Genomic DNA, 23,224 nt, shown 5'->3' with positions numbered 1-23,224 from the left:
AGTTTATTTTCCCATCTCACTTGCTATCAATCATTGTGGCGGTTCTTCTTGGGGGGGGGGGTTGTTAGGTAAATCATATTGAAAAAGAGAAAAGTCCCCCCCCCTTTCTGATCCGTTTCAACATACCATTCAAGGCACCCCAGGGTGCCACGCTACACTGGTTCAAAACCACTTATCTAAGCACTCAGGGACAGAGGCGGAGGTAGCTGTCCCGGCACCCGAAACGGCACACATGCTGTGCACCTGGAGGCGGGGCTAGCTGTCCGCGGGGGCAGGGCAAGCATCCCAGGGGGCGGGGCAGTGACGACCTGGGGTGAGCTGCACCCACTGCACCCCCTTCCTCCGCCAGTGCTCAGGGAAGAACCAGACAATTTCCCTGCTGCTGCTGCTGCTCACAGAACAGATGGGCCTTTGTCCTGGAGTCTGGCACAGGCTAGGAAAGGAGGGGTCATTAAGCGTGACAAGGGCCCTTTGACCCTCGCCTGGTGAAAGCAAACATGTTTTGCTTCGTGTCCTGGGCTCCAGGGCAAATGCCAGTGGGAGAGACCGGGATTTAGGTTTGAGCCACCCCAGAGCTGCGAACTGCAAAGCCCAAAGATTCAGTCTGGTTTAATCTTCCTCCTGAGTTTGCCAGCTGTTGCCCTCAGTGCCTTTGCAACCACTGCCTCTGGGCCTCAGCTCCTCAGCAGCTAGAGTGGGACAAAGTCTTCTACTTGGGCCTGAGACCCTTGTGGGGCTATGGGAGAGCCGTGGCATTCTTAGTCATTTCATTGCCTTTCTATCCCATTGTATCTTTTTCTCCAGGGAGCTCAAGGTGGCACAGAGAGTTCTCCTCATTTAAACCCCACAAAAACCCTGTGAGGTACGTTAGGCTGAGAGGCAGTGACTGGCAAGCATCATGGCTGAGTGGAGATTTGAACCCTGCTCTCCCAGGTCCGACACTCTGTCCAGTACATCTCCCTCCCTCCTCTCTCTTGGTGCCCTTCCAACAGAGCCTCTCTGGCCTTGCTTGCCATGCAGCTATCAACCAGGGGCCTGTTCCCTCCTCCTGGTGAGCCAGGAGTGATGCAATCACCTGACTCTGCCCTTCAGGAGATAGAGGGGGCAGCCCTGCCTCCCCGCCCCCCGCCCCCCATAAGCGAGGAATCTCTGCTCTGGACACAGAGCAATGAGCAGCTTGAATTTTAACTGCCTGGATTAATCATTACAGCAGAGGCCTGATAAGGCCGGCAAAAGCAGCATCCAGAGCTCTGAGCCTGTTCTTGGCCTTGAACCATGCGGGGCACCAAGAAATACCCTCATGTCATCGACACGCCAGACCAGGGCAAGTGGGAGGTAAGGACGGGAGCAGGAGCTGGGAGAGAAGGGCCAGCACTTCCCTGCGACAGGTGGACCTGCCCCCAAGGGCAGGGGGGCAAGTGGTCTGGCAGAATGGAGCATGGTGAAAGGAAGCCTTGCTTCTGAGGGGTGGGGAGTGGGGATGGGTGCCTGCATTTCTTCGGAAGGAAGCTTCGTTTGTCCAAGTGGCACCACCAGATAAGTAGAAAAGGGGGGTGCACCCAGCGCTTGCCACTAGAAGAAGGGTCCATGCACAGCTCTGTCACTGAGCACCTGCCCTGCATGCAGAAGGCCCCACAAGTACACAAGAAGAGCCTGGCTGCAGGATCAGGCCAAGGATCCCCTATCTAGTCCAGCTTCCTGTTCTCACAGTGGCCAGGCAGACGCCCCCGGGAAGAAGCCCCCACAAGCAGGACTTGAGGGGCACCACAGCCCTCTCTGCCCACCTGCGATTTCCCAGCAGGACCTCCTTGTTGCCACAGGTCCCAGGGCTGCAGAAGAGAAGGCAGCCTGAATCCCCCAGGGTTGTTGTTTGTTGAAAGGAAAGATGCTGAAAGAGGGAGGGTGGGTGGGTGGGTGGGTGCTCTGTCGGAGTGGGGAGTGATGGCCTCTCTGGTTGGTATGAGGGCCTGAATCATAGAACCAGAGAACTATAGAGTTGGTAGGCACCCCATGGTCATCTAGCCTAACCCCCTGCAATGCAGGAATGACAGCGAAAGAATCCCTGCCAGAGGGCCACCCAGCCTCTACTTAAAAACCTCCAAGGAAGGAGAGTCCACGGCTCTTATTGTCAGAAAGTTCTTCCTTAAACTTCAGAATCTCTTCCTTGCCCCTTGAGGAGCCCTCCAAGGATGGGATATTCTCCCCCGTGCACTGCAACATATCCTGGGAGGAGGTTTGATCCAGGACCTCAGTACATTTCCAAGCCTCTTTCTGAAACTCCTTGAGAAGAGGCGCCCCATATCTGGACACTGGATTACATGTCCCTTTGAGACTGCACCCGTACAGCATTGATGTGTCTGATCATATTGTATATGTCAGTCACAGTGAGTCATGGTGTTGGCAGATTAGCATCTAAATAAAAATAGAAATTTGTCATGGATTTGCATAGCGGCCCTGTGCACAGGTGCTCAATGGGGCAAAGATTCTGGGACATGTGTCCCAGGACTTCAAAAGTCCTAGATGGAAAGTCAGCAAAAATGTGCCACATGCCAAGGGAAAACCCACCGGAAAGTCTAGGCAGGCACAGCTTCTCTCAGGGTGGATCCCAGCAGATCTCGGAGGGCGGCGCCTTGCAGCTGTTCTGCAGTGCTTATTGCCCCCCTTGCGTCTGTTCCCCACAGCTCCCTCCCTTCATGCCTTTTTCTCCCAGCTGGCAGGGTACGAGGCTGCCTTGCCCATCACAGAGAAGTCCAACCCCATCACCCGGGAGCTGGACAAGGCGGACGCTGCACAGATCGTCCAGCTGCTCAGAGACTGTGATGCAGAAATATTCCAGGAAGACGACGAAGCGCTGGTCAACTACAAGGTGACTCTGCCTCTCCCTGCCTACTTGCCTGGGGTGGGGGTGATCTGGAATGTGACCCTTCAACACTGTAGAATCATAGAATAGCAGAGCTGGAAGGGACCCTGTGGGTTTCCAGACAGTTGATCATGATGAGGGTTTGCCAAACGTGTCTTCCTCTTAGCTCATTTCTACTCTTCACCCTGAGTTTGTGCTTTTGGTAAAGGTTGTTCTCTAGCTGGAGCGCTTGCAGGCCAGTGTTTCACAACTGTCGGTGTTTATACTACATTTTTAACGATTTGCCTTGAGGGCACCTTTAACCTCTTTTGTTGTCCACCGGTATTTCGCTTTCCATTCTTAAGTTGGGAAGAGAGTAGTTACTTTGGAAGACGATAATCAGGCATCCAAACAACATGACCAGTCCAATGAAGTTGATGTTGGATGCATTACAGTAGTCCAATTGTGAAGTTACCAACACATGAATGACAGCTAAGCTATCTCTGACCAGAAAAGGGTGTAGTTGGCACACCATCCTAAGCTAACATGAGGTGTCCCTTGCCACAGAGGTCACCTGAGCCTCCAGTAGCAGAGATGAAACTGGGAGCGCCCCCAGACTACAGACCCGCTCCTTCAGACGAGGCACAACCATGCCCTGAACTGGCGAACTCCCCATCTTCTGCATCTGGGAACCACTCACACACACACACACCAAGGTCTCTGTCTTACCAGCATTGTCTCAATTTGTTGGCAACCATCCTGCCCACTGCTGTACCTGGGCACTGGTTTAGAACAGTCATAGCAGATGCGATGGAGAAATAGCATTGAGTGCCACTGACACGCTTTTCTGTCTCCCCCAGAGGCTGTACAGCGAGTCAGTGCTGAAGACCATGGTGGACATAATTGCCAAAGTGCAGGAGGTGCTGAAGGTATGGCAGGAGGCAGTGTGTGTGTGTGTGTGTGTGGTGGTGGTGGTGGTGTTGTTGTTGTTGTTGTTGTCGGGATGTGTATAAATGCTAGGAGAGGATATAATAATTAGATATTATCTTTCCTTCATGATGTTTGTGAGTTCAACAGAGTGCATCCCTTTGCAGCTTAAAAGGAAAGCTTAAATAGGCTAGTTTTAGCCTTTTCATTTAAGTAATCCAGGATGCTTTAAGGCAGACTGGATTCTCCTGGGATTTCCCCCTTTTCTCCCCCTTAAAATATTTGCTGTAGAGTAACAGATGCAGTAGCTTTTTTCAGGCAGGCTTAAAATGGTAATTCAAACACATAATTAAGTCTAGCTTAAATGTAGTTTCTTCACATTTTCTTCACCATATTACAAATGGTAATACAAACACATAATTAAGTTTAGCTTAAATGTAGTTTCTTCACATTTAGCTTCACAGCTAAAATGTAGGCGTTTCTTCACATTGGCGGCAGAGTGGAAAGACTGAGATACAAAAAAATGCTTGATTACCTTCCCAAGGTGAGGGGAAGTGACCTGGCAGGGCAGCTTACTATACAGCATTAACCCCTTCATGCAATAGATGTTCGTTATACTGTATGAGGCTAGTTATCCCACATGTCCAGCTACAACCACCGTTTCCGCTGGATGGAATACCTATTCAGTTGCTTATGAGGAGTGGGGTAGAGGGCCCTTGGCAGCTGGGCCAGGATCAGCTGAGTGGGTGGACACCCAGCCTATTTGTCTCTTCCTTCTTTCCTCAGGAACCAGACAACACGCTCATTGTGCTGAGTGGAGGGGGAGCCTCTGGCCGGATGGGCTTCCTCATGGCGGTGAGTGCCTCCTGCCTCACCTTCCTCTTCCTTCCTCTCAAGCCCCCCCCCCCATGCCTGGAGATAAGGGCTGTGCAGCTAATGAAGAGGGCCTGCTGATGCAGGGAGGGCTGCTGCCATCTGTGGGGCATCCCTGGGGCTTGCCCTCTTGCCCCTGGGAGTCAGCGCTGGAGAGTTTGCCACTGAGCCTGGCTCAGGGCTGCACCGGGAGGGGGCACCTGCCTGGGATGCCACAAAGGGACTGCATTGCTAGGAAGGGCAGGCTTTGCACTGTGGCCTTTGGGGTGGTCCCTCAGAGCTGGGGGGGGGGCACAGGTCGCCCCACACCTCCCTGACTGTCTTTGTGTCTGTTTTTCCTAGGTATCCTTTAACATACTCCTGAAGGGGTTGGGGCAGCTGCCCCAGTACACGTATATAATTGCTGGGGGGGACAGGTAAGGACACAGGATGAGCAGGTGGGTTGTAAAAAAAGCCATTTGGGACTCTAGGCTACTAGACCAGTGTGGGGGGTGTCTGGGACATGTGGGGGACAAATGCATGTGGAAACGTTTCGGGTGCAGACCTGAGTTTGGAGAAGAGAGTCTTTTGCATGTGTGCATTTGTGTGGTGCTGGTGGTAACTGGAGCTCTAGGCTGCAGAGTTTCATGTTCGAGGGTTCAGAGTTTGGGGTGGATTTGGAGGGCAGGGTGGGCTATTATTTATCCTTCCTCTTACTCACTTGTGTGAGTTTGACATCCAGTTAGCAGCGTGTAAAATGACCATCCTCATACCCTCCAACATGTCCAAGCAGAAAACTAGGGTGCACTTATTTCAGGGCCAAGATCTCGCTTGAAAGCATGGTCCCCCAAAATCAGGTGCCCTGATTAAATTGGGACAGTTGAAGGGTCTGCATCCTTTTGCAGCATAAGATGTGGAAACTTCTAGGACAAGGTAGCTTAACCTTGTTACAGAAAGTTTCAGACCTGATCCCAGCAGAAGCAGCAGTTAAAACAAGAGAGGCAGAATCTGACATTATAAAAATATGGTTGAGATAAAAAAATGGAGTCTAGACTAAGCATCCTTTCTCTTCAGCTCCATGGTGAAAAAGAGACTGAGGAGGGAGGAAGTGGTAAGGAATATTTTCATTTGTTACTTTTCCTACCAAGGGGAAGCAGGGGATATGACCTCACATCGTGTCCTCTTTAGCAATTTATAGGGAATCTTCAGGTGTCTTAACCCTTTGCTTATCCAGCAAAGCTTGAAATCTCATTTTGGCTGCAAATTTAGTTCCCACACAGACAAGTGCACTTCTTATGCCTCTTCTCACAGGTCTCTTGTAGCATCCCTGGAGGGCCCTGAGGACAGTGCGCTGCTGGGCATTGAGGACCTAAAGAAGGTGAGGCTGCTGGTGTGTGTGTGTGTGTGTGTGTGTGTGTGTGTGGAGAGACCCTTGTCTACCAGCACCCTCAGCTCTGAGTACCCACCTGCTCCCCAGAGCTGCTGTTGCAAAGGAGCAAGCACCAGCTACAGATTCTTCTGATGGAGAGCAGCTCCACCAGGAACATGTAAAGGCCTTGGTTTCCCTTGCCTTACTGGCAGGAAGCCCACAGGTGCTCTGGGCAGGAGAGCTGATGGGTGCCTTTGGTCCTGGGTGGGCTGGGGGGTTAGGGGCAGCAGCAGCATAACAGTAACAACTGAGCTCCCTTTTCTCTCTCCTCCTCCTCCTCCAGGTCTGTGAAGGGAAAAAGAAGGTCATTTTCTTTGGGATTTCATGTGGTTTGTCTGTGAGTATTTCATGCAGGACAGGAGTGGAGGGAGGGACGGGAGGGAGGGACCCTCCCAGTTCCTGTAGGAGACAAAGGGATATCTCTGTTCCAGATGGGCAGGGGAGCAGAAGACGAGAGGGATGTTGCACCCCACCCCAGCCAGAAGGTTTTACATGGAGGACCACAAAAGCCACCTCTGACAAACTCCCTCAATGTCAAGTCCTTAGGTGTGTCCAGTGGATGTTTCTGCTGGCAATGGAGAAGGGCCACTGGAGCTCAGTGGTTGGAGCATCTGATTTAGGGCAGAAAGTCACAAGTTTGATCCCCCACCTCCAAGTGGCGCAGGAAGAGAGCCCTGCCTGAAACCCTGGAGAGCTGTTGCCAGTCAGTGAGGCAACGTGTAGTTAACTATGGAACCTGCTGCTGCAGGAGGCCATCATGACCACTGACTTGCATGTCTTTGAGAGGAGGCGAGAAATACATGAGGGGGAGAGGGCTAGCAATGGCTGCTAGTCACAACGGCTACTAGTCACGATGGCTCTGCTCTGCCTCCACAATTGGAAACAGCAATGCTTCTGAATACCAGTGGCTGGAAATCACGGGAGGGGAGAGTAGATCATGTGCTCGACTCTTACTTGAGGGTTTCCCTTTGGGGCAGCTGGTTGGCCACTGTGAGAACAGGATGCTGGACTAGGTGGGCTTCCTTTGGCTTGATGCAACAGGCTCTTCTTATGCTGTTGCACTGAGTTTTGTACATTGGTGCCAGGCCTGAAAGAGGAAATGTGAGTCCGGGAGACGGAAGTAACCCTTGGAGCTTGGCCTTGGAGGAACATGGCCTTTGGAGCAGAGGCTGCCTGCCTCTGCCTGCAGCTAAGGCATGGCCACTGTGGCTGGTGCCGCCTCACACGGGCTCTGCTTGCTTGCAACAGGCTCCCTACGTGGCTGGGCAGCTGGACTTCTGCATGAACAACTTGGACATCTATGTCCCAGTTCTGGTGGGATTCAACCCAGTCACCATGGCCAGGTAAGGGGGGCAGGGGGCAGGTCCGGAAGAGCTGCAGGGTGAGCTGCCAAACACTTTGCCCAGTCTGGCCAACCCTGTTCAGAGCATCTCCTGTGCCAGAGGCCAGAGGCATCTCAAGCTTGGGAGGCGCTTGGCTGGGGGAGAAGAAGGCAGATAATGGAGATGGGTTGAGGATTAAATGTGTAACTTTAAATTTAAATCACCAATCCCACATGTGGTGGGGAAATATGAGAGTAAACAGGCTGTGAAGCCATTTTAGAAGAGTAAAAAACACACAGCCGCTTTTGCAGCTTCCTGGAATCTAGGAATTAGGCAATTACACCACTTATCCCAGTTTATTTGTAGTCTGCTGACTTTCCCCCCTCTGTGCCCTTTGTTAAGAATGAACCACACATTTTAGTAAGATAATCAAGAAATCCCCAGCTAAAGTAGAATGAGAGTATGGAGTGGGATGCAACCTTCTTTCTGCTTCAGAGGTTGGGCTTTGTAAAATGTTCATCTGCATTAACAGTAATCTATAATGAACATTCTAAATTCTCCCTGTGGCAAGCAAGAGGAGGTCCATGTGGGGTTCTGGAGAGGGTGACCTTGTGGAGGTGAAGAAAGTAATGAGGTGGCCTGGACAGCGTCAGAATCCAGCGGACCGGGGGGATCTGGGCAAGAGGCCCCTGCCTGCCCTCTCACACCCCACATCTCCCTACAGGACAGACAAGATTGAGGGCTTCCACTCCACCTTCCGGCAAGTGGCTGAGAGGATGGAGAAGCTGCAGGAAACCCACCAGGCCTTCATCCTCAATCCTGCCGTGGGGGTGAGTGCTGGGGAGTGGGGGGGGGGCTTCCCTGTGCTTCCCTCATCAGACCTACCATCCCTGCGCATCCATACCACATATAGGCATTGGTGGGGCCGAGGGTGGTCCACTGGAGAGAGCAGCCCACAGATAGGGGGCAGGGGCTGTCACCTCTGACCGAGCCCATTCTCAGGGTGTCACCTGCTGCACCTCCCTCAGGTGAAGCACCTGGAAGAGGCCCTTGGATGGTTATGGTTCTTCAAAAGGCTTTGGTGCCATCAGTCAGTGAGGAAAGGGTGTTCCAAGCCAAACAGAGCCCCTCTGCAGGCAGGAGCCTGTTCTAGAGTAGCACCCGCCCCCCCTGTGCAGCCCATTCCCTGCCCTCCCCAGCACTTACATATATGGAAAAAATGGAATTCAATTAAGCATGTTTACCTGAAATCTACTTCCTTCAAGTTCTATCTTTCAGGGCAATTTGTTTCGTCATCAGCCCTGCGGGGGGGGGGGGGGGAGAGTGTGCTCACTTGAGCTCCACATGTCTCTCGTAACAAGGGCTGCTGGCTGTGGGCATCAGGGTATGCTTTAGTTGTGCTCCAGTATAAGAGCTTGTTCCCAGGAAGGCCTGTGATAGGCTAGTGCAGGCAGGCAGGATTGCCAGCCCAGGCCATGGGGCCCTGATCTCTGGCACATCCTGGCAGCTGCCATGGGGCATTGGGAGAGTCTCCTCTAAGGACCAGGCAGGGACCGGTCTCAGCCTGCTGTGCTCTTTCAGCCTGAAGGGCTCACTGGCTCATCCCGCATGAAGGGCGGCAGCGCCACCAAGATCCTTCTGGAAACTCTGCTCCTGACTGCACACAAGACAGTCTCCAAGGACAGCGAGATCTCAGAGAAGTGAGTTATGGAGCAGAAGCCAAGCAGGGCAGCCTCTGGGGGCTCCTCCATGGGGTGGGGAGAGGAGCCTCTCTTAGCTCCCAGTCCCTCTCCTGGCAGCTGACCAGCAGCACAAAGCCCAGCAGAGTTCTCTCTGAATCCTCTCTGCAGGTGTCTTCTGGAAATCCTCCGCACCTATGAACGGGCCCACAAAGTCACCTATGGTCAGAGCAAGAAGATTGCTGCCCTTGTGAAGCAAGCAGGGACCAGGTGAGCCTCAGGTGGGCAGGAATTTCTTCACAGCAACCAGAATTTATCTTCCTTGAAACTCAGCTCCTGTGGGCTTTGGCCTGTCAAAAACTCTCTGCCCCCCAGCACAATCTCTGCCTCTCTCTGCCACAGCCTACAGAAGAAGGCTTATGTCTACCTGGTCGGCTGGCACACCCTGGGCATCATCGCCATCATGGATGGGGCTGAGTGCATCCCCACCTTTGGGGCAGGTGAGCCCTACCAGGCAAGGAGGGTGAATTCAGTCCGGGCAGAGAGTGGTTCTGAAAATGTGGGACAGACCGCCACCAGAATGTCCCCATTCACCAGGCCCAGGAAATGTCATGTGCTGGAGGAGGGGCTGGAGGAGGCTGCAGGCGATTGGTAGGAGGTCCCAGTGCGTGTGCATGAGTGTGTGAGAGAGAGAGAGACTGAGAGAGGGTGGGGGTTCCTTCTTATGCAGACACATGAACTCTCTTTTCTGCTTCTCCCTTCATGACACAGACATCAACGATGTCCGGGGCTTCCTCATTGGGGACCGCAGCGAAATGTTCAACAGAGAGGCTGATCTGATTGCACAGGTGAGTGGGCAGAGGAGGAGGTTGTTTGGACACCTGCTAGGCTGGGGTCCTGCAGGACAGGATCACACTTCAAAATGACCTTGACAGATTAGAGAACTGGGCCAAAACAAACAAGATGAATTTTAACAGGGAGAAATGTAAAGTATTGCACTTGGGCAAAAAAAAAGAGAGGCACAAATACAAGATGGGGGACACCTGGCTTGAGCGCAGTACATGTGAAAAGGATCTAGGAGTCTTGGTTGACCACAAACTTGACATGAGCCAACAGTGTGACACGGCAGCTAAAAAAGCCAATGCAATTCTGGGCTGCATCAATAGGAGTATAGCATCTAGATCAAGGGAAGTAATAGCGCCACTGTATTCTGCTCTCGTCAGACCTCACCTGGAGTACTGTGTCCAGTTCTGGGCACCACAGTTCAAGAAGGACACTGACAAACTGGAACGTGTCCAGAGGAGGGCAACCAAAATGGTCAAAGGCCTGGAAACGATGCCTTATGAGGAACGGCTAAGGGAGCTGGGCATGTTTAGCCTGGAGAAGAGGAGGTTAAGGGGTGATATGATAGCCATGTTCAAATATATCAAAGGATGTCACATAGAGGAGGGAGAAAGGTTGTTTTCTGCTGCTCCAGAGAAGCGGACACGGAGCAATGGATCCAAACTACAAGAAAGAAGATTCCACCTAAACATTAGGAAGAACTTCCTGACAGTAAGAGCTGTTCGACAGTGGAATTTGCTGCCAAGGAGTGTGGTGGAGTCTCCTTCTTTGGAGGTTTTTAAGCAGAGGCTTGACAACCATATGTCAGGAGTGCTCTGATGGTGTTTCCTGCTTGGCAGGGGGTTGGACTCGATGGCCCTTGTGGTCTCTTCCAGCTCTATGATTCTATGATTCTATGATTCTATGATTCTATGATTCTATGATTCTATGATTCTATGATTCTCCTTCTTCACCTCCTCTTCCACCTCCTCCTCCACTTCCTTCTCCTCTTTTCGGGGCTTCTACAGAAAGGGGACACCAAACCCAAATGCACAGGCCCAACCCCGAAAGCAAGAGGAGCTGCGCCCTCCAAGGGTCACCCCCTTCTCCAAGGCCCCCCTCACATGGGAGTTGGGCGCACAGACCAAGCAGTGCCAGGACATCCAAGGCAACAGCCAGTTCATCTCATTTCTGGTAGATCAGGGCCAACCCATAACTCAAGACCCCCTGCATGCCCCCCCCAAAGCCAGGCGTGGACAGCTGCTTCTTTCTGTTTTTCTCATGCAGGGCCCCAAGTTTGCTTTCTCTGAAGAAGATTTTGTGAAAACAATCCTCCCATCACTGACGGAGCTGGATACTGTCCTCTTCCTTTTCACAGTGGATGGTGAGAGACGGGGGCGGGCGGGTGAGGCTGGGGGGGGGGCAGAAGGGCCTCTTGGGAGATGCAGCAGAAAGGAAAGGCATCTCCACATGGTTAGACTACAGAGGCAGAGATGGCCACCAACTTGGCTGCCGTCAAGAGGAGGAAGTTGTTGTTGTTTTATACTCTGAAGAAAATTCATGGAGGACACAAGGCTGGGTTCTGCCTGCACTGTCAGACCAGTTCCTGGGCCCCAAGTGGAGAGGGGGCTGGCTGCCGCTGCTGCATTCAGATCCTGCTTGTGGGCTTCCTTTTGGTTGGCCACTGTGAGACCAGGATGCTCCGCTAGATGGGTCTCCTTTGGCCGGATCCAGCTGCAGGGCCCTTTGGATGTTCTAGGGAGCCATGAGGTGAGAGGACGAGGGAGTCTGCAGCTCAGCGAGCACAGAAGGGATGGCAGAAAGGGGGCTGCTGGAGCCAGTGCTCTGAGGGCTCCTGACCTCCTACCCTTTTTACCTGGTTCAGAGAGGGGGCTGCAGCTCAGCGGCAGAGCAGGAGGCGGCTCTGAGGTCCAGCCACCAGCATCTCTAGGTGAAAAGAATCACAATTTGCAAGGAACATGAGAAGAGCCTGGCCATAGTGGTTGGATCAGGTTATGGATGGCATGGGGAGGATACATTAATTACAATTGCCAGTCTTCCATGTGTATGGGTTACACAGAGAACCCCATCCTTGGCAGCAAAATACAGAAGCTTGAAACTAGGCTGCAAAGCATTATATTTTCTGAGCAAATCCAGCTGCTTGATATTTTGTTCTGTTTTCTTATATTTTGTTGGAAGCCATTCAGAGTGGCAGCGGCAACCCAGTCAGGTGGGTGGGGTAGAAAAAATATATCATTATTACTACTACTACTACTACTTACAAAGGTTAGCTGGCTTAACCCCTCTTAACAAAGAATCCGGCAACAACTTAAAAAGTAAGTAAAATTAGTGTTTACTTACTTAGCAGTCTTGCATTGGATCACAGCAAAGGCAGCAGTAAAACTATGCAGGTAAAATACTTAAGGGTTTCAAAATATATAGCTGATTACAAAATTGGATTGTGCAGTCAGGGAGATCGCCAACATACGTCTGCCTTGAAGGCATGGTGAAGAAGTGTGAGAGAGAAGTGACAGGAAACAGAGGAAATGACATCACACAGAGCTCTCTCTCTCCACCTTTTACATTTCTATGGTCCAAATCTGCCTGTCTAGCAATTTATAGCCCTGTGGTTAATAGCCCCTAGACTTCTTAACTGTTAAATTTTGAATGCTAATCTCCTACACATAGGGGGCCATCCTGTCCCCCAGAGCCCCTGGAGACAATCCTGGGCTGCCTGGACCAGTGGCTGGCTCCACATCAGACAGCCCCACCTGTGAGTCAAAGGCACTTGGATTGGCTCCTCTCCCTCCTTTCCGGAAAGGGAAACAGCTGGTGGGAGAGTGAGCACCCTAAACCCTCTTGTGCTGCCTTCCTTTGCCACCAATACCCCTCTCTCCTCTCTTGACTGCAGACAACCTTGATGAAGTGGAGAAGTTGGTGGTTCAGGTGAAGGAGAGGACCTGCAACGTGCAAGCCCTTTCTCATGCCACAGTCGGGCAATACCTGCCGGTAGGTGCTGTCTGCAAGGTGGGCATGTTTGCAGGCCCTCAGTACCTGATGACTGATGGCTACTGGTCACGATGGCTATCATCCATGGTCCACTGCCCTGGAGGCGCAGAATCACACATGCAAGAGGGCTCTGCCACACCCATTGAGCAAGCCCCTTTCAGATCTTGACCTTTTGGCTGACTGTTCCCCCTCTTTCCCTGCTTTGCCCCCTGCCCCCGCCAGGCCTCGCTCAAGAAGCTCTTCCCCTCCATCATCAGCATCATGTGGCCCATCCTGTTCCTGGAATATGAAGGCAAGTTCATCCAGGTGAGGAGGGGGCAGGGAGCCACTGACAAGGGGGAGGGAGAGAGTTGCTTTGTGTCCAGGCTGGAGCCCCCCTGGCCTGGCCCTTCTCTGCCCACCCTCCACTTGCCCATTCAGCCCATCCCCCCTCCCTTTGCAGAGGTTCCAAAGGGAGCTCAGCACCAAGTGGATCCTGAACACAGTCAGCACCGGGGCTCACGTGCTGAAGGGCAAGATCCTGCGCAATTACATGGTGGACCTGCGAGTGAGCAACTCCAAGCTCTTCTGGAGGGCAGTCAGCATCCTGCAGGTACTGGGGGCAGGGGTATCCCAGAAGGCTCCCCTGCAGGGCCATGGAGCTAGTCGATGGGTGTCCACTTCCCAGGGTGAGGGCTGGCCAGCAGAGTGCCAGCAGAGTCTTGCTTTGGCAACAGCAGTGCCTGGTGCAGGGTCAGGCCAGCCGAGGTCTTCCGCTCAGTCCAGCTCCCTCCTTCTTCCAATTTCTAACACTGGGGAGGGGGCCTCTGAGACCCTGCCTGTCTCCCAGATTTGCTTGTACTGTATCTCAATCATCCACTAAGACGCGTTGGGAAGCAATGGCAGGCTTTATCCTTGTGATCCTCACAACAACCATCTTAGGTAGGCTACTCATGGAAACACAGTGCCTGGTCCAAGGACGCCCATGAGGACCATCAGGGCAACATGGTGACATGAACCTGAGTGATGTTTGCTCACATCACAGGGGCTCTGTGGGGCCACCACCTTGCAGGAAAAGCAGAGCTCAAGTCCCCACACTCAGGAGGGACCTGTGCCCTTTGCCACCCCCTGGCAGCCCCACCCAACTTCCCTCTCTCCCTCCAGAGGTTCTCGGGCCAGCCGCATGCCAAGTGCCTGGAAGGTCTCCTGCAAGCTATCTATGACCCTGAGCCGCTCTCTGAGGATCTCCGCACAGCTCCAGTCTCCAAGCACATTGCCGTAGCAACAGGCAAGAGCAAGGTAGGCAGGTGTTCTCTCCCTCCCCCCCCCTGCACCTGCCCATCCCACTTCTCCATCTGGTCATCCCACACTTGTGCCATGACACAGGAGGTACAAGTCACACCAATCACACTTCTTATTGCTGTTTATTTGTGGTCTACTGGCCTTTCCATTCTCTGTCCCCATTGCTAAGAATGAACGACCTGTTTTAGTAAAAACAAAAAGATTTTACTTACATTCAGTACAGACAGCAAATAAATCAAAGTGGTATGCAGGTAAAAATACTTCTTAGTTGCAAAATGCAAATTTAGTTTCCAAAATGGAGTATGGGATCCCAGAAGAGCCCATATATGTGCATCTGCTCACATTGCTGGCTTGAAAGGAAAAGAGAAACTGGGGAAAGGAGGAAGAAAAGATTAAGATGCCCAAACCAATGGCTTCAAGTTACAAAAAAGGAGACTTTGATTAAACATCAGGAAAAACTTTCTGACAGTGAGAGGTGTTTACAGTGGAACCGTCTCCCTCGGAAGCTGGTGCACTGTCCTTCCTTTGAGGTTTTAAAGCAGAGGTTGGATGGCTGTCATGGGTGCTCTAGCTGAGATTCTTGCATTGCAAGGGGTTGGACTAGATGGCCCTTGGGGGCCCTTCCAACATTATGGTTCTAAGATCTTTTCCTATTTCCTGCCACCGGAAATGCAGGAATACAGGAACTCTGTATTCCTTAACCCTTTCATATGCTTATTAACAAACATAATGGTCAGTTTGACTGCAGATTTCCCCACATCTCTTCCATTTGCCCAGGTTGTACCCACAGCCCTGCTCTGCCTCCTGCGTAGCTGCTCAGTGCCAGAGGCCCGCGCCCGCCTGGATGCTGCTCCCTCCCTCCGAGCCGCCCTTGACACTGCACTGAATGCTCCTGGAAGGAAGCGGGGGGCTGACAAGTCAGAACCTGATGAGCAGAGCACATAGGGGGGAAACACTTATTCCAAGGGGTCCCACAGCCTCAAGCCCCAGACGGTCTTCCAAGCAGAGGCACTCAGCCTGACGAGAGAGGCCTCGTCTGACACTGCCCTGCTGATGCTGGCCTGTCTTCTCCCAGTGGGGAAAGGGGGTGGAGGGAAGGGATGAGGAGGGATCTGGGATGAGAGCTACTGGAAGTGAGGCCAGGACAAGGATCCTGCTGTGCCAGGAAACAGGTTCTTCTTCCCTTTGGGAGATGGATCTGTGCCTCTGGGGAATGCCCTTCTTTGCCCCCTGGCAGGGTGGGCCTTGCCCCCAAATGACTCCCTTGTCTCAGGAGCTGCCCTGCCATGCCCTGTCCTGCCCTTCCCCTCCATGCACCCCCGGCATTGGGCTGCCATGCTAAAGTGGGTGTCAGCCTTTCCTGCCAGCCCCTCCGATCTTTGCTTTCTCCTTGCCAGCTCACATCCCTGGCACTGCCACCTGTGCCCTCTTCTGCAAGGCTGGCTGCCTCGTGGACCATGGCGTGCTACTAGGGAGACAAGAAGGGCTTCAGATTCCCAGCCTGCCCTTCCACAGCCACCAGCACCCAGCTAGGCAGCGCAGACTGGGTGCCATCCACCTGCAGACTGAGCCCAAGCCAGGTGGGTCTTAGAGAGGCCTTCTCCAAGTCTCATGAAATGTCCTGGGGGACCTTGCAAGGCTCGCAGCAAATTGTCTGTGATGCCTGTAGTCAGTATATGCTGGCAGTGTCATTGTGTGGCCTGGTGGGATGAGGTGAGCATGGCAGGTGGGTTGGAGGTAAAGGCACCTGGGTCCACCCTGCCCCCTGGAGCCCCTGCCCCTTTCTCTGTCTCAGTGCATGAGGTTGGCACAGCTCATTTCCTTCCTTTCTGCCCTGGAGCCTGAGGTTGACTGTGTCGCTCCTCCTGTCTTTGACGGGGAACCAGCTGGCGAGTTCTGGGCTCCTCTCTTTTTGTAATAAAAGATGTGTCTGTGCACTGGGTGTCCTGTTCTTGCTCGGTTTGGGGTGGGTGACTGGAGTGCTCAGGTTCTAGAAAAACATCCTGAACCACCCGCAAGGATCAGACTGTAACCTCTCTCCCCAAATACACACAACTTGCACACCATGAACTCTGAGGGCTCCACGTGGCAAAGGAATGCTTTCATAAGGCCTAGCTTGACCTCCCACTTGGATGGAGCATGTGCCCTGGGATGGCGTCACGGGTGGCCTTGACCACACCCCACCCCAGCCAGTATCCCTCTTCGGCTGGCCTGGAAAAGTGACCCTTGCTCCTGTGCATATGTACACAAAGGGTACATGTGGCTGCTGGGTGCACTTTTGCTGGTCAGGAAAGGGAGAGGGTGGAAGCTGTGGACTTGAGCTCCTGTCAACAGGAAGTCAGCCATCCACCCACCCACCCACATCTGATCGTTTAGAGTCATCAGAGGTGGTTCCTGCTGAGACAATGGCTGGTTTGAGGTTTTGAGGAGAAAGACACAGGGCCGCTTGATGGAGCCCCAAAAGAAACTGGTAGCCAATTACACAGATGTGATTTGTCCTGCTGCCCCCAGATAGCAGTGTGGCTGCAGCATTCTAGCCCAAATGAAGTTTCTGAACTATCTTCATAAAATGCCATTACAGTGGTACCTCAGGTTACATACGCTTCAGGTTACAGACTCTACTAACCCAGAAATAGTACCTCGGGTTAAGAACTTTGCTTTAGGATGAGAACAGAAATCATGCAGCAGCGGCGCAGCAGCAGTGGGAGGCTCCATTAGCTAAAGTGGTGCTTCAGGTTAAGAACAGTTTCAGGTTAAGAACAGACCTCCAGAAGGAATTAAGTTCTTAACCTGAGGTACCACTGTAGTGCAATTCATCCTGGAGGTAACCAGAAAGTGATTGACTGTGGTTGCCTCTGACTTCTCAGATACCGTGGTACCTCGGATTAAGTACTTAATTCGTTCCGGAGGTCCGTTCTTAATCTGAAACTGTTCTTAACCTGAAGCACCACTTTAGCTAATGGGGCCTCCTGCTGCCGCTGCGCCGCTGCTGCAGGATTTCTGTTCTCATCCTGAAGCAAAGTTCTTAACCTGAGGTAATATTTTTGGGTTAGTGGAGTCTGTAACCTGAAGCGTATGTAACCTGAAGTGTATGTAACTCGAGGTACCCCTGTACATCACTGCCATACAGTTGGAAGTGGCAGGTACATTCCTGGGAACTGTGGAAAAGATCTCTGTAGCTACCGTCGGCGCCTGTCGAACCGGAGCCCCGATTGGTCCCGAGCATCGCGCCTCCTCCTGGACGGGCCCGCCCGTCCGACGCTTTTCTTCGTGTCCCCCGGAGCCTCTTGGGCCCGTAGTCTTGAGAGGCTCTCGGGCAGCTGGAAGGAGCCCCGCCCACCTGCCCCTCCCCGCCCGGTCGCCAGGCGACCGACAACATATCGAGGGGCCTCTCCTCCGCCTCCGGGCTCTGCTTTTTCGTGCGCCACGAAGGACCCTCCAGCGCAGCCAGCAGGTAGAACCCCTTCTTGCCCGGGGACCGCCCCTTTTCGACTCCCCTGCGCCCGGGAGAGCCCTCCTCCACCCCCAATTCCACCGGGAGCGTGGCCAAGAGCCGCTCAAACTTTCGGTTCCTAACTTAGCAGAGGAACATTTTCCTCTGCCCTCGAAGGGGGGGGGGCGTTGGCAGCTTCCTGGCCCCTCTTGATTCCTCTGAACGGCCAATGCTCCCCGCTTCAACGGCTCAACAGCGGGGGGCTCGGAGCACGGAGCACGGGAGCGGCGGATCCTACTCCGCTCCCCCGAGGGTCCTGGGTTAGTCGGGCTCCGTGGGGCAGCCGCTCCGCTCTTGGACGACTTCCAGCGCCCTTCTTCTCCTTCCTCCTCAGAATGCCTCGCAAGCGCCGGGGGAAGACGCTGCCGCAGGCGCAGCCAGCCAGGACAGGACGCGCAGCCCCCGGGAGCGGCGCCGAGGACTCCGGGGGTAGCCCGCCGCAGGAAGGCGCCTCGCCGCTGCAAGGGGAGCTGGAGCGCGTCTGCTGGGAGCTGGAGCGGCTGCGCGGGCGGCGGGCGCAGTTGCGGGCGCAGCACGAGCTCCTGGAGAGGGAGGCGCAGGAGCTGCGCGCCGAGAGCCGGGAATTCCTGGACTACGTGGCCAAGCGGGCGCGGCGGCAGGAGGGGGCGGCCGTGTTGCTGGGCGACGAGAGCCGGCAGCTCCTGGCGCACATCCAGCACGAGCACCGGGAGCTCCTGGCCCGCTCCGCGGAGCAGGAGGCAGTGCTGCGCGCGGAGCTGCTCCGCCAGGAGGCCGAGCTGGCGCGGCTAAGCGCGGAGCTGGAGGAGCTGCGCGGGGTGCGCGCGCTGCAGCAGGAGCAGGCCGGCCGAGTGCGGGAGCTGCAGCGCGCGCAGGCGGCGGCCCGCAAGGAGCACGTGCAGCGGCGGCAGGAGGCGGCGGCGCGCTTCGCGCAAGCCAAGGCGGCGCAGGAGCGTGAGGCGCGGGAGCGGGCGGCGCGTGTGGCCGGAGAAGCGCACCAGGTGGCCGCGCGGTGCCTGCTGGAGCACAGGCGGGAGGCGCAGCGGCAGAACCGGGAGCTGAGGCAGGAGCTGGCGCGGCTGGTGGCGAGGGCGCGGGCGCTGCAGGCGCACAAGGACCGGCTGGAGGATCGCGTGCAGCGCTTGCGGCGGCAGCATGACTCGCTGCGGGATTTGGCCCTCCTGCGCCGCGGCGGCCCCGAAGGAGGAGAGCGACCGGCAGCGGGGACGCGCGGAGACGCAGGAGGGCGGGCGCCCCTTCTCCGCAGCGCAGGGCAGACGAGCCGTCTCCAGCCGCGCTACTGCTGAGACGCTGACCAGGGTCCTGGCGGAGAGAACCTTAAGACGAGCTTACGAGGAGCCTGGTGGATCGGGCCAGTGGCTCAGCTAGTCCAGCCTCCTGTTCTCACGGGGGCCAACCAGATGCCTGTGGGAAACCTGCAAGCAGGATCCGAGCGGAAGAGCGCTCTCTCCTGTGGCTGCCAGCATCTGGAATCCAGCAGCATGGACTGTGGCCACAGAGTATAGCCTCCAGGCTGACTAGTAGCCATCGCTAGCCCTCTCCATGAGTTTGTCGAGTCCTCTTTTGAAGTCATCCCATCTGGTGGCCATCGCTGCCTCCTGTGGGAGGGAGTTCCATAGTTTAACTAATGCACTGCACTGAACCCATTTTAATCAGTTTTGCTTAACTGCTGCTGCTGTTGTAATATTACTTAATGTGGTTTAGTCTCTTATTCTTTTCACAGTTTGCAATTTTATTAGGTTGCTGCTCTACAAATTGCTTTGTAGAGGTGTGGTGAGTTGAGATAGAAAAACTGTTAATAAAACAGGATGGGAGGCAAACTCTCATTCTGCAGGGACAGATGAGGGAAGCCATCTCAGTGGCCCTACTTAAGGGAGCCTCACGACTCAGGCTAAGAAAACCAGGACGTATGTTGGGGGTGCGGGCAGATCTTTGGCTGTTGTTCAGCAATGGTAAGGATCAGGCTCATGGCTTAGCTGGGCCCAGATAGCGCCCAGGTGCAGGATCTCCCTACATTCACTCCTACCTTGGCAATGTAGGATTTCTACCTGGAGATATTTTTATTTCAGGAGGCCTCTGGCTGGGTCATGTCACATTATGCATGCAAAGCAGCTGCTCAGCCACTGTTATGGACAAAGGAGGGGCACCCAACCAACTCCTCAGAAGCATTGGCATGCTGTGCGTAAGGACTTGACACATCAGAGTTCCAGACACAGGAGCTTGCCCTGCTACTGAGCAATACATGCACACACGACCACTGACTTATGTACGTTTCCCTCTGTTATCCTGGGTTCCCAGTGTCATAATAAGGCAAGGAAACCCCATTTTCTGAAGCATAGAAATTCACTAAAATTAGTCAAATAGATGGTTTTATTTAGTTCAAAAAGGTGATAAAAATTGTGATCCCAGGATGGAGGGGAGGGGACCTGACTCATGGCATGTATGGAACAGGGACTCCATAATTCTCAGGATGTGACAACACATACTTAGGATACCCCTCCTAACTGCCAAACCAGCCCTGACAAAGGGACCAGACTAGTAATGGTCAGAGGGAAATGAGACTCAGGAATAAATAAAAATGCCAAGGGATGCCTTCCTGACAAAGGGATATGTAAATACTTTCATTGACTTGTGGGGTGTGGGTACTTGAACTATGCAGGATAGACAGGGGCATGTCTGGTTCTCAAATTTCTATCTGACACCATGCCTTTTCTGTGACAAAAGAGGCCATTTGCCCTTTGTTCTGGACTTTGTTTTGTTTGGGAGTTGAAACCTTGTTGCAACAATAGACGATCAGGTTTCCTAGCTTCTGTTTTGCTTCAAATTGCCTGGCTGTGATCTCTTGCTTGAACCTGACCGATTCTGAACCCGCAGGGCTAGACCCTACCGAAGCTGGAAAACAGTTAAGTACCGTACCCCAAAATTTTGTCCTTATCAGTCCTTAAGTGTCATCAACTAAAGACAGCCCCCATTTCCTAGACACACAGCTTGTGACTGGGGAAGGTGCAGGATGGGCTGTGTTTTAAGTGACAAGCTGTGACTCAGACACATTAACCCCCTGTGGTTTCCAGTCAAAATGACAAAGGTATGATGGCCAGACAGGCACATGAGGGGCTGTATGAGACTTAAAAATGGAAAGCATAATGCTGGTGGTCAACAAAAGAGGTTTAAAGAATGTAGCATAAACACTAACAACTGGGAAACACTGGCCTGCGAGCGCTCCAGTTGGAGAACAGTTATCACCAAAGGTGTCATGGGCTTTGAAGACACTCAAACCCAGGATCCAAGGGAGAAACACGCTAAGAGGAAGGCACGCTTGGCAAATCCACACCATGATCAACTCCTGCCTGGAAACCGATGTCCCCACTGTGGAAGGACATGTGGATCCAGAACTGGCCTCCAAAGTCACTTACGGACTCATTGTTAAAACTGTGTTAATGGAAGACAATCTTACTCGGCTATGAGTGATAGCCAAAGAAGAAGATGCGGTCACTTCCTTAACGCTTTGACGGGAATGTCTAACAAAGGATATAAAGTAAAGGTAAAGGGACCCCTGACCATTAGGCCAAGTCGCGACCGACTCTGGGGTTGCGGCGCTCATCTCGCTTTATTATGTAATTTCTTCCTGCCTGAGCTCTCTCACCCTCTCTTCTGTCAAGCCAGTGATGTGAGCAGACATAAAGTAGGACTGCCATACATCTGGGTTTCCCCAGACATATCTGGGATTTGTCCATCGGAAATAGTGTCCAGGCAGAATTTCCAAAAATGTGCAGGAAAACCTGGATGTATGACAAGCCATGTCGGAAATGATGGGGGGGGGGATTTTGCAAAACAAAAAATTGTGTCCGGCTTTTTACTTGTTGAAATATGGCAACCCTAGTATATTCCTAGGCTCTGCTCAGAGCTCAGACTCCGTTTTAGAAACTGTATTTTGTAACAAAGAAGGCTTTTTTACCAGCATATTACTTTGATATATTTGTTGCCTGCATTGAAATGTCAGTAAACCTTTTGTTTATCTTACTAAAACGTGTGGTTCATTCTTAGCAAAGGGGACGGAGAGGGGAAAGGTCAGCAGACCACAAATAAACAGGGATAAAGAGACGTAATTGCCTAATTCCTAGATTCCAGTAAGCTGCAAAAGTGCCTAAGTATTTTTACTCTGCTAAAGGGGCTTCAGAGCATGTTTGCTCTCATATTGCTCCCCCACATGTGGGATAGGAGGTTTTGATTTTAATTTATGGATTTAATCCTCAATTAAACTCCCATCAGAAACAATGTATTTATTTCCTGCTCAAAGTATCTGCACTCCAGTCCAAAGCAGCGGCACTGAGGACTCATCCAAGCCCAGTATGATGAGCATGCCTGTCTTGCACTGCCATCTTCTAGCCAGGCTGCTCATGCAACAGCTTGAGCTCCTCATCTGACTTCTGTGTCTCAGGGGTGTGGATGGGGTTCTGGACCTCTCCTTGCAGCATCGAGGAACAGCGAAGCTCCTTGCAGCCAGCTGAGCTCCTGCATCTTGGCAGCATCACATGGGGCAGGTCCGGGAGGGGGGGCTCACCTGATGGTGCTTTGCAGGAGGGCCGACCTGGCCACAGACTCCTTCACCCTCCTGGGCACCCCCCACCGCTGATGCAGAAGCTTCTCGCGCAGGTGGAATTCAAAGTACTGCTTTTTGTCAGTCGTAAGAAATCTTTCACATCCTGGATTTGCTCTGGGACTGGTTGTGGAAAGGTCTGTTGCTCGTGGTGAACCAGTTTGCCCACCCAACCCCTCAGGGGTGTGAGGCATAGCTTTCCCCAGGAGGCTCGTGGGACGGGGCTTCAAAGCAGCCTCCTGGTGGTGATGGTGGCAGCGGCAGAATGCAGAGTGAGCACAACAAGGCCGTTCAGTTAGAGGGGGGCTCTCTTGGTGGCACTCCGGGGCCTGCTCCCCCCCACCTGTGATGGAAACCAAGGCTGGGGTCAGATCCCAAAGGACCAGATCCAGCCGGGCGGCATCCCGTTTGCTGATTGGTGGAGGCAGCTCTCTTTGGGTATCTGTGATGGCCCAGGCAGTCCGAGGGGAATCCCCGGCCGGCTGAAGTGGGACCCAGACCCCTTCCTCAGGCTTCATCTTCCCTTGGGCGGCTGCGGCAAGAGGACGCTTCTCTGCAGGAGGACATCCTTGGGCAAGGGGTGCCCGGCCCCAGCTTGGCTGCTGCCTCTTGCAGCGCTGGAGCTCCACGCTAGCACATGCCTCCCCAGGCAGGCTCCGAGCTCCGTCCGGGTGGGCTGTGGCTGAGGGCAGATGGACCTGGAGGAGCTCCAAGGTGGCCAGGCTGTTCCAGGGGCCATCCCCACCCAGCTCCCATTTCTCAGTCCCTGGAAGACCTTCCCACTGCTTCCCAGGCAGGCGTGCCAGTCCCGAGGCCAGTGGCAAAGGCTCCTGTGTCGCTTCTGGGCTCCACCAGCTTCTGCCGCCTTTGGCTGCCATGGTCATGGCAGAACAAGCCCGTGCTGCCGAAACACTGTGTTGCTTTGGAGAGCTGCTCCCTTTCGAAGAGGGCCTCTCTTGCTGTGGGGCTGCCTG

The 23,224-nt window shown here is 53.5% G+C and overlaps 2 protein-coding genes across 5 annotated transcripts in view; both read left to right on the top strand.

Moving 5' to 3' along the window:
- Nucleotides 1-16,097, top strand: part of GCKR (glucokinase regulator) — a 16,888-nt gene extending 791 nt beyond the window's left edge. For 2 of the 4 annotated variants that reach the window (XM_080998517.1, XM_080998514.1), the window contains 20 exons: nucleotides 805-862; nucleotides 1,211-1,335; nucleotides 2,682-2,866; nucleotides 3,700-3,768; nucleotides 4,553-4,621; nucleotides 4,982-5,055; nucleotides 5,930-5,996; nucleotides 6,331-6,384; nucleotides 7,296-7,390; nucleotides 8,094-8,199; nucleotides 8,951-9,069; nucleotides 9,220-9,318; nucleotides 9,451-9,548; nucleotides 9,820-9,896; nucleotides 11,158-11,254; nucleotides 12,782-12,879; nucleotides 13,102-13,185; nucleotides 13,322-13,471; nucleotides 14,023-14,157; nucleotides 14,938-16,097. In XM_080998517.1, the coding sequence (XP_080854643.1) occupies nucleotides 805-862; nucleotides 1,211-1,335; nucleotides 2,682-2,866; nucleotides 3,700-3,768; nucleotides 4,553-4,621; nucleotides 4,982-5,055; nucleotides 5,930-5,996; nucleotides 6,331-6,384; nucleotides 7,296-7,390; nucleotides 8,094-8,199; nucleotides 8,951-9,069; nucleotides 9,220-9,318; nucleotides 9,451-9,548; nucleotides 9,820-9,896; nucleotides 11,158-11,254; nucleotides 12,782-12,879; nucleotides 13,102-13,185; nucleotides 13,322-13,471; nucleotides 14,023-14,157; nucleotides 14,938-15,105 (2,027 nt within the window). In that variant the 3' untranslated portion in view covers nucleotides 15,106-16,097. Of the gene's footprint in view, nucleotides 1-804; nucleotides 863-1,196; nucleotides 1,336-2,681; nucleotides 2,867-3,699; nucleotides 3,769-4,552; nucleotides 4,622-4,981; nucleotides 5,056-5,929; nucleotides 5,997-6,330; nucleotides 6,385-7,295; nucleotides 7,391-8,093; nucleotides 8,200-8,950; nucleotides 9,070-9,219; nucleotides 9,319-9,450; nucleotides 9,549-9,819; nucleotides 9,897-11,157; nucleotides 11,255-12,781; nucleotides 12,880-13,101; nucleotides 13,186-13,321; nucleotides 13,472-14,022; nucleotides 14,158-14,937 lie in introns of those variants that run through there. The other 2 variants (XM_080998515.1, XM_080998516.1) reach the window with 2 other exon arrangements.
- Nucleotides 16,098-17,348: 1,251 nt separating this feature from the next.
- CCDC121 (coiled-coil domain containing 121) lies at nucleotides 17,349-21,679 on the top strand. The gene is made up of 2 exons (XM_080998513.1): nucleotides 17,349-17,614; nucleotides 17,988-21,679. Exon 2 carries the CDS (start codon nucleotides 17,989-17,991, stop codon nucleotides 18,937-18,939), a length of 951 nt encoding a protein of 316 aa, XP_080854639.1. The 5' UTR covers nucleotides 17,349-17,614; nucleotide 17,988; the 3' UTR covers nucleotides 18,940-21,679.
- The last annotated feature ends 1,545 nt before the right edge of the window (nucleotides 21,680-23,224 follow it).

Source organism: Podarcis pityusensis, assembly GCF_964106645.2.
Source record: "Podarcis pityusensis genome assembly, chromosome: 3".
In the NCBI taxonomy this organism is placed as follows: domain Eukaryota; kingdom Metazoa; phylum Chordata; class Lepidosauria; order Squamata; family Lacertidae; genus Podarcis; species Podarcis pityusensis.
This window is presented reverse-complemented; position numbering and strand designations above follow the sequence as displayed.

Excerpts from the sequence above, each read along its gene's own strand:
- CCDC121 (XM_080998513.1), top strand. The coding sequence starts at position 17,989 with ATGCCTCGCAAGCGCCGGGGGAAGACGCTGCCGCAGGCGCAGCCAGCC.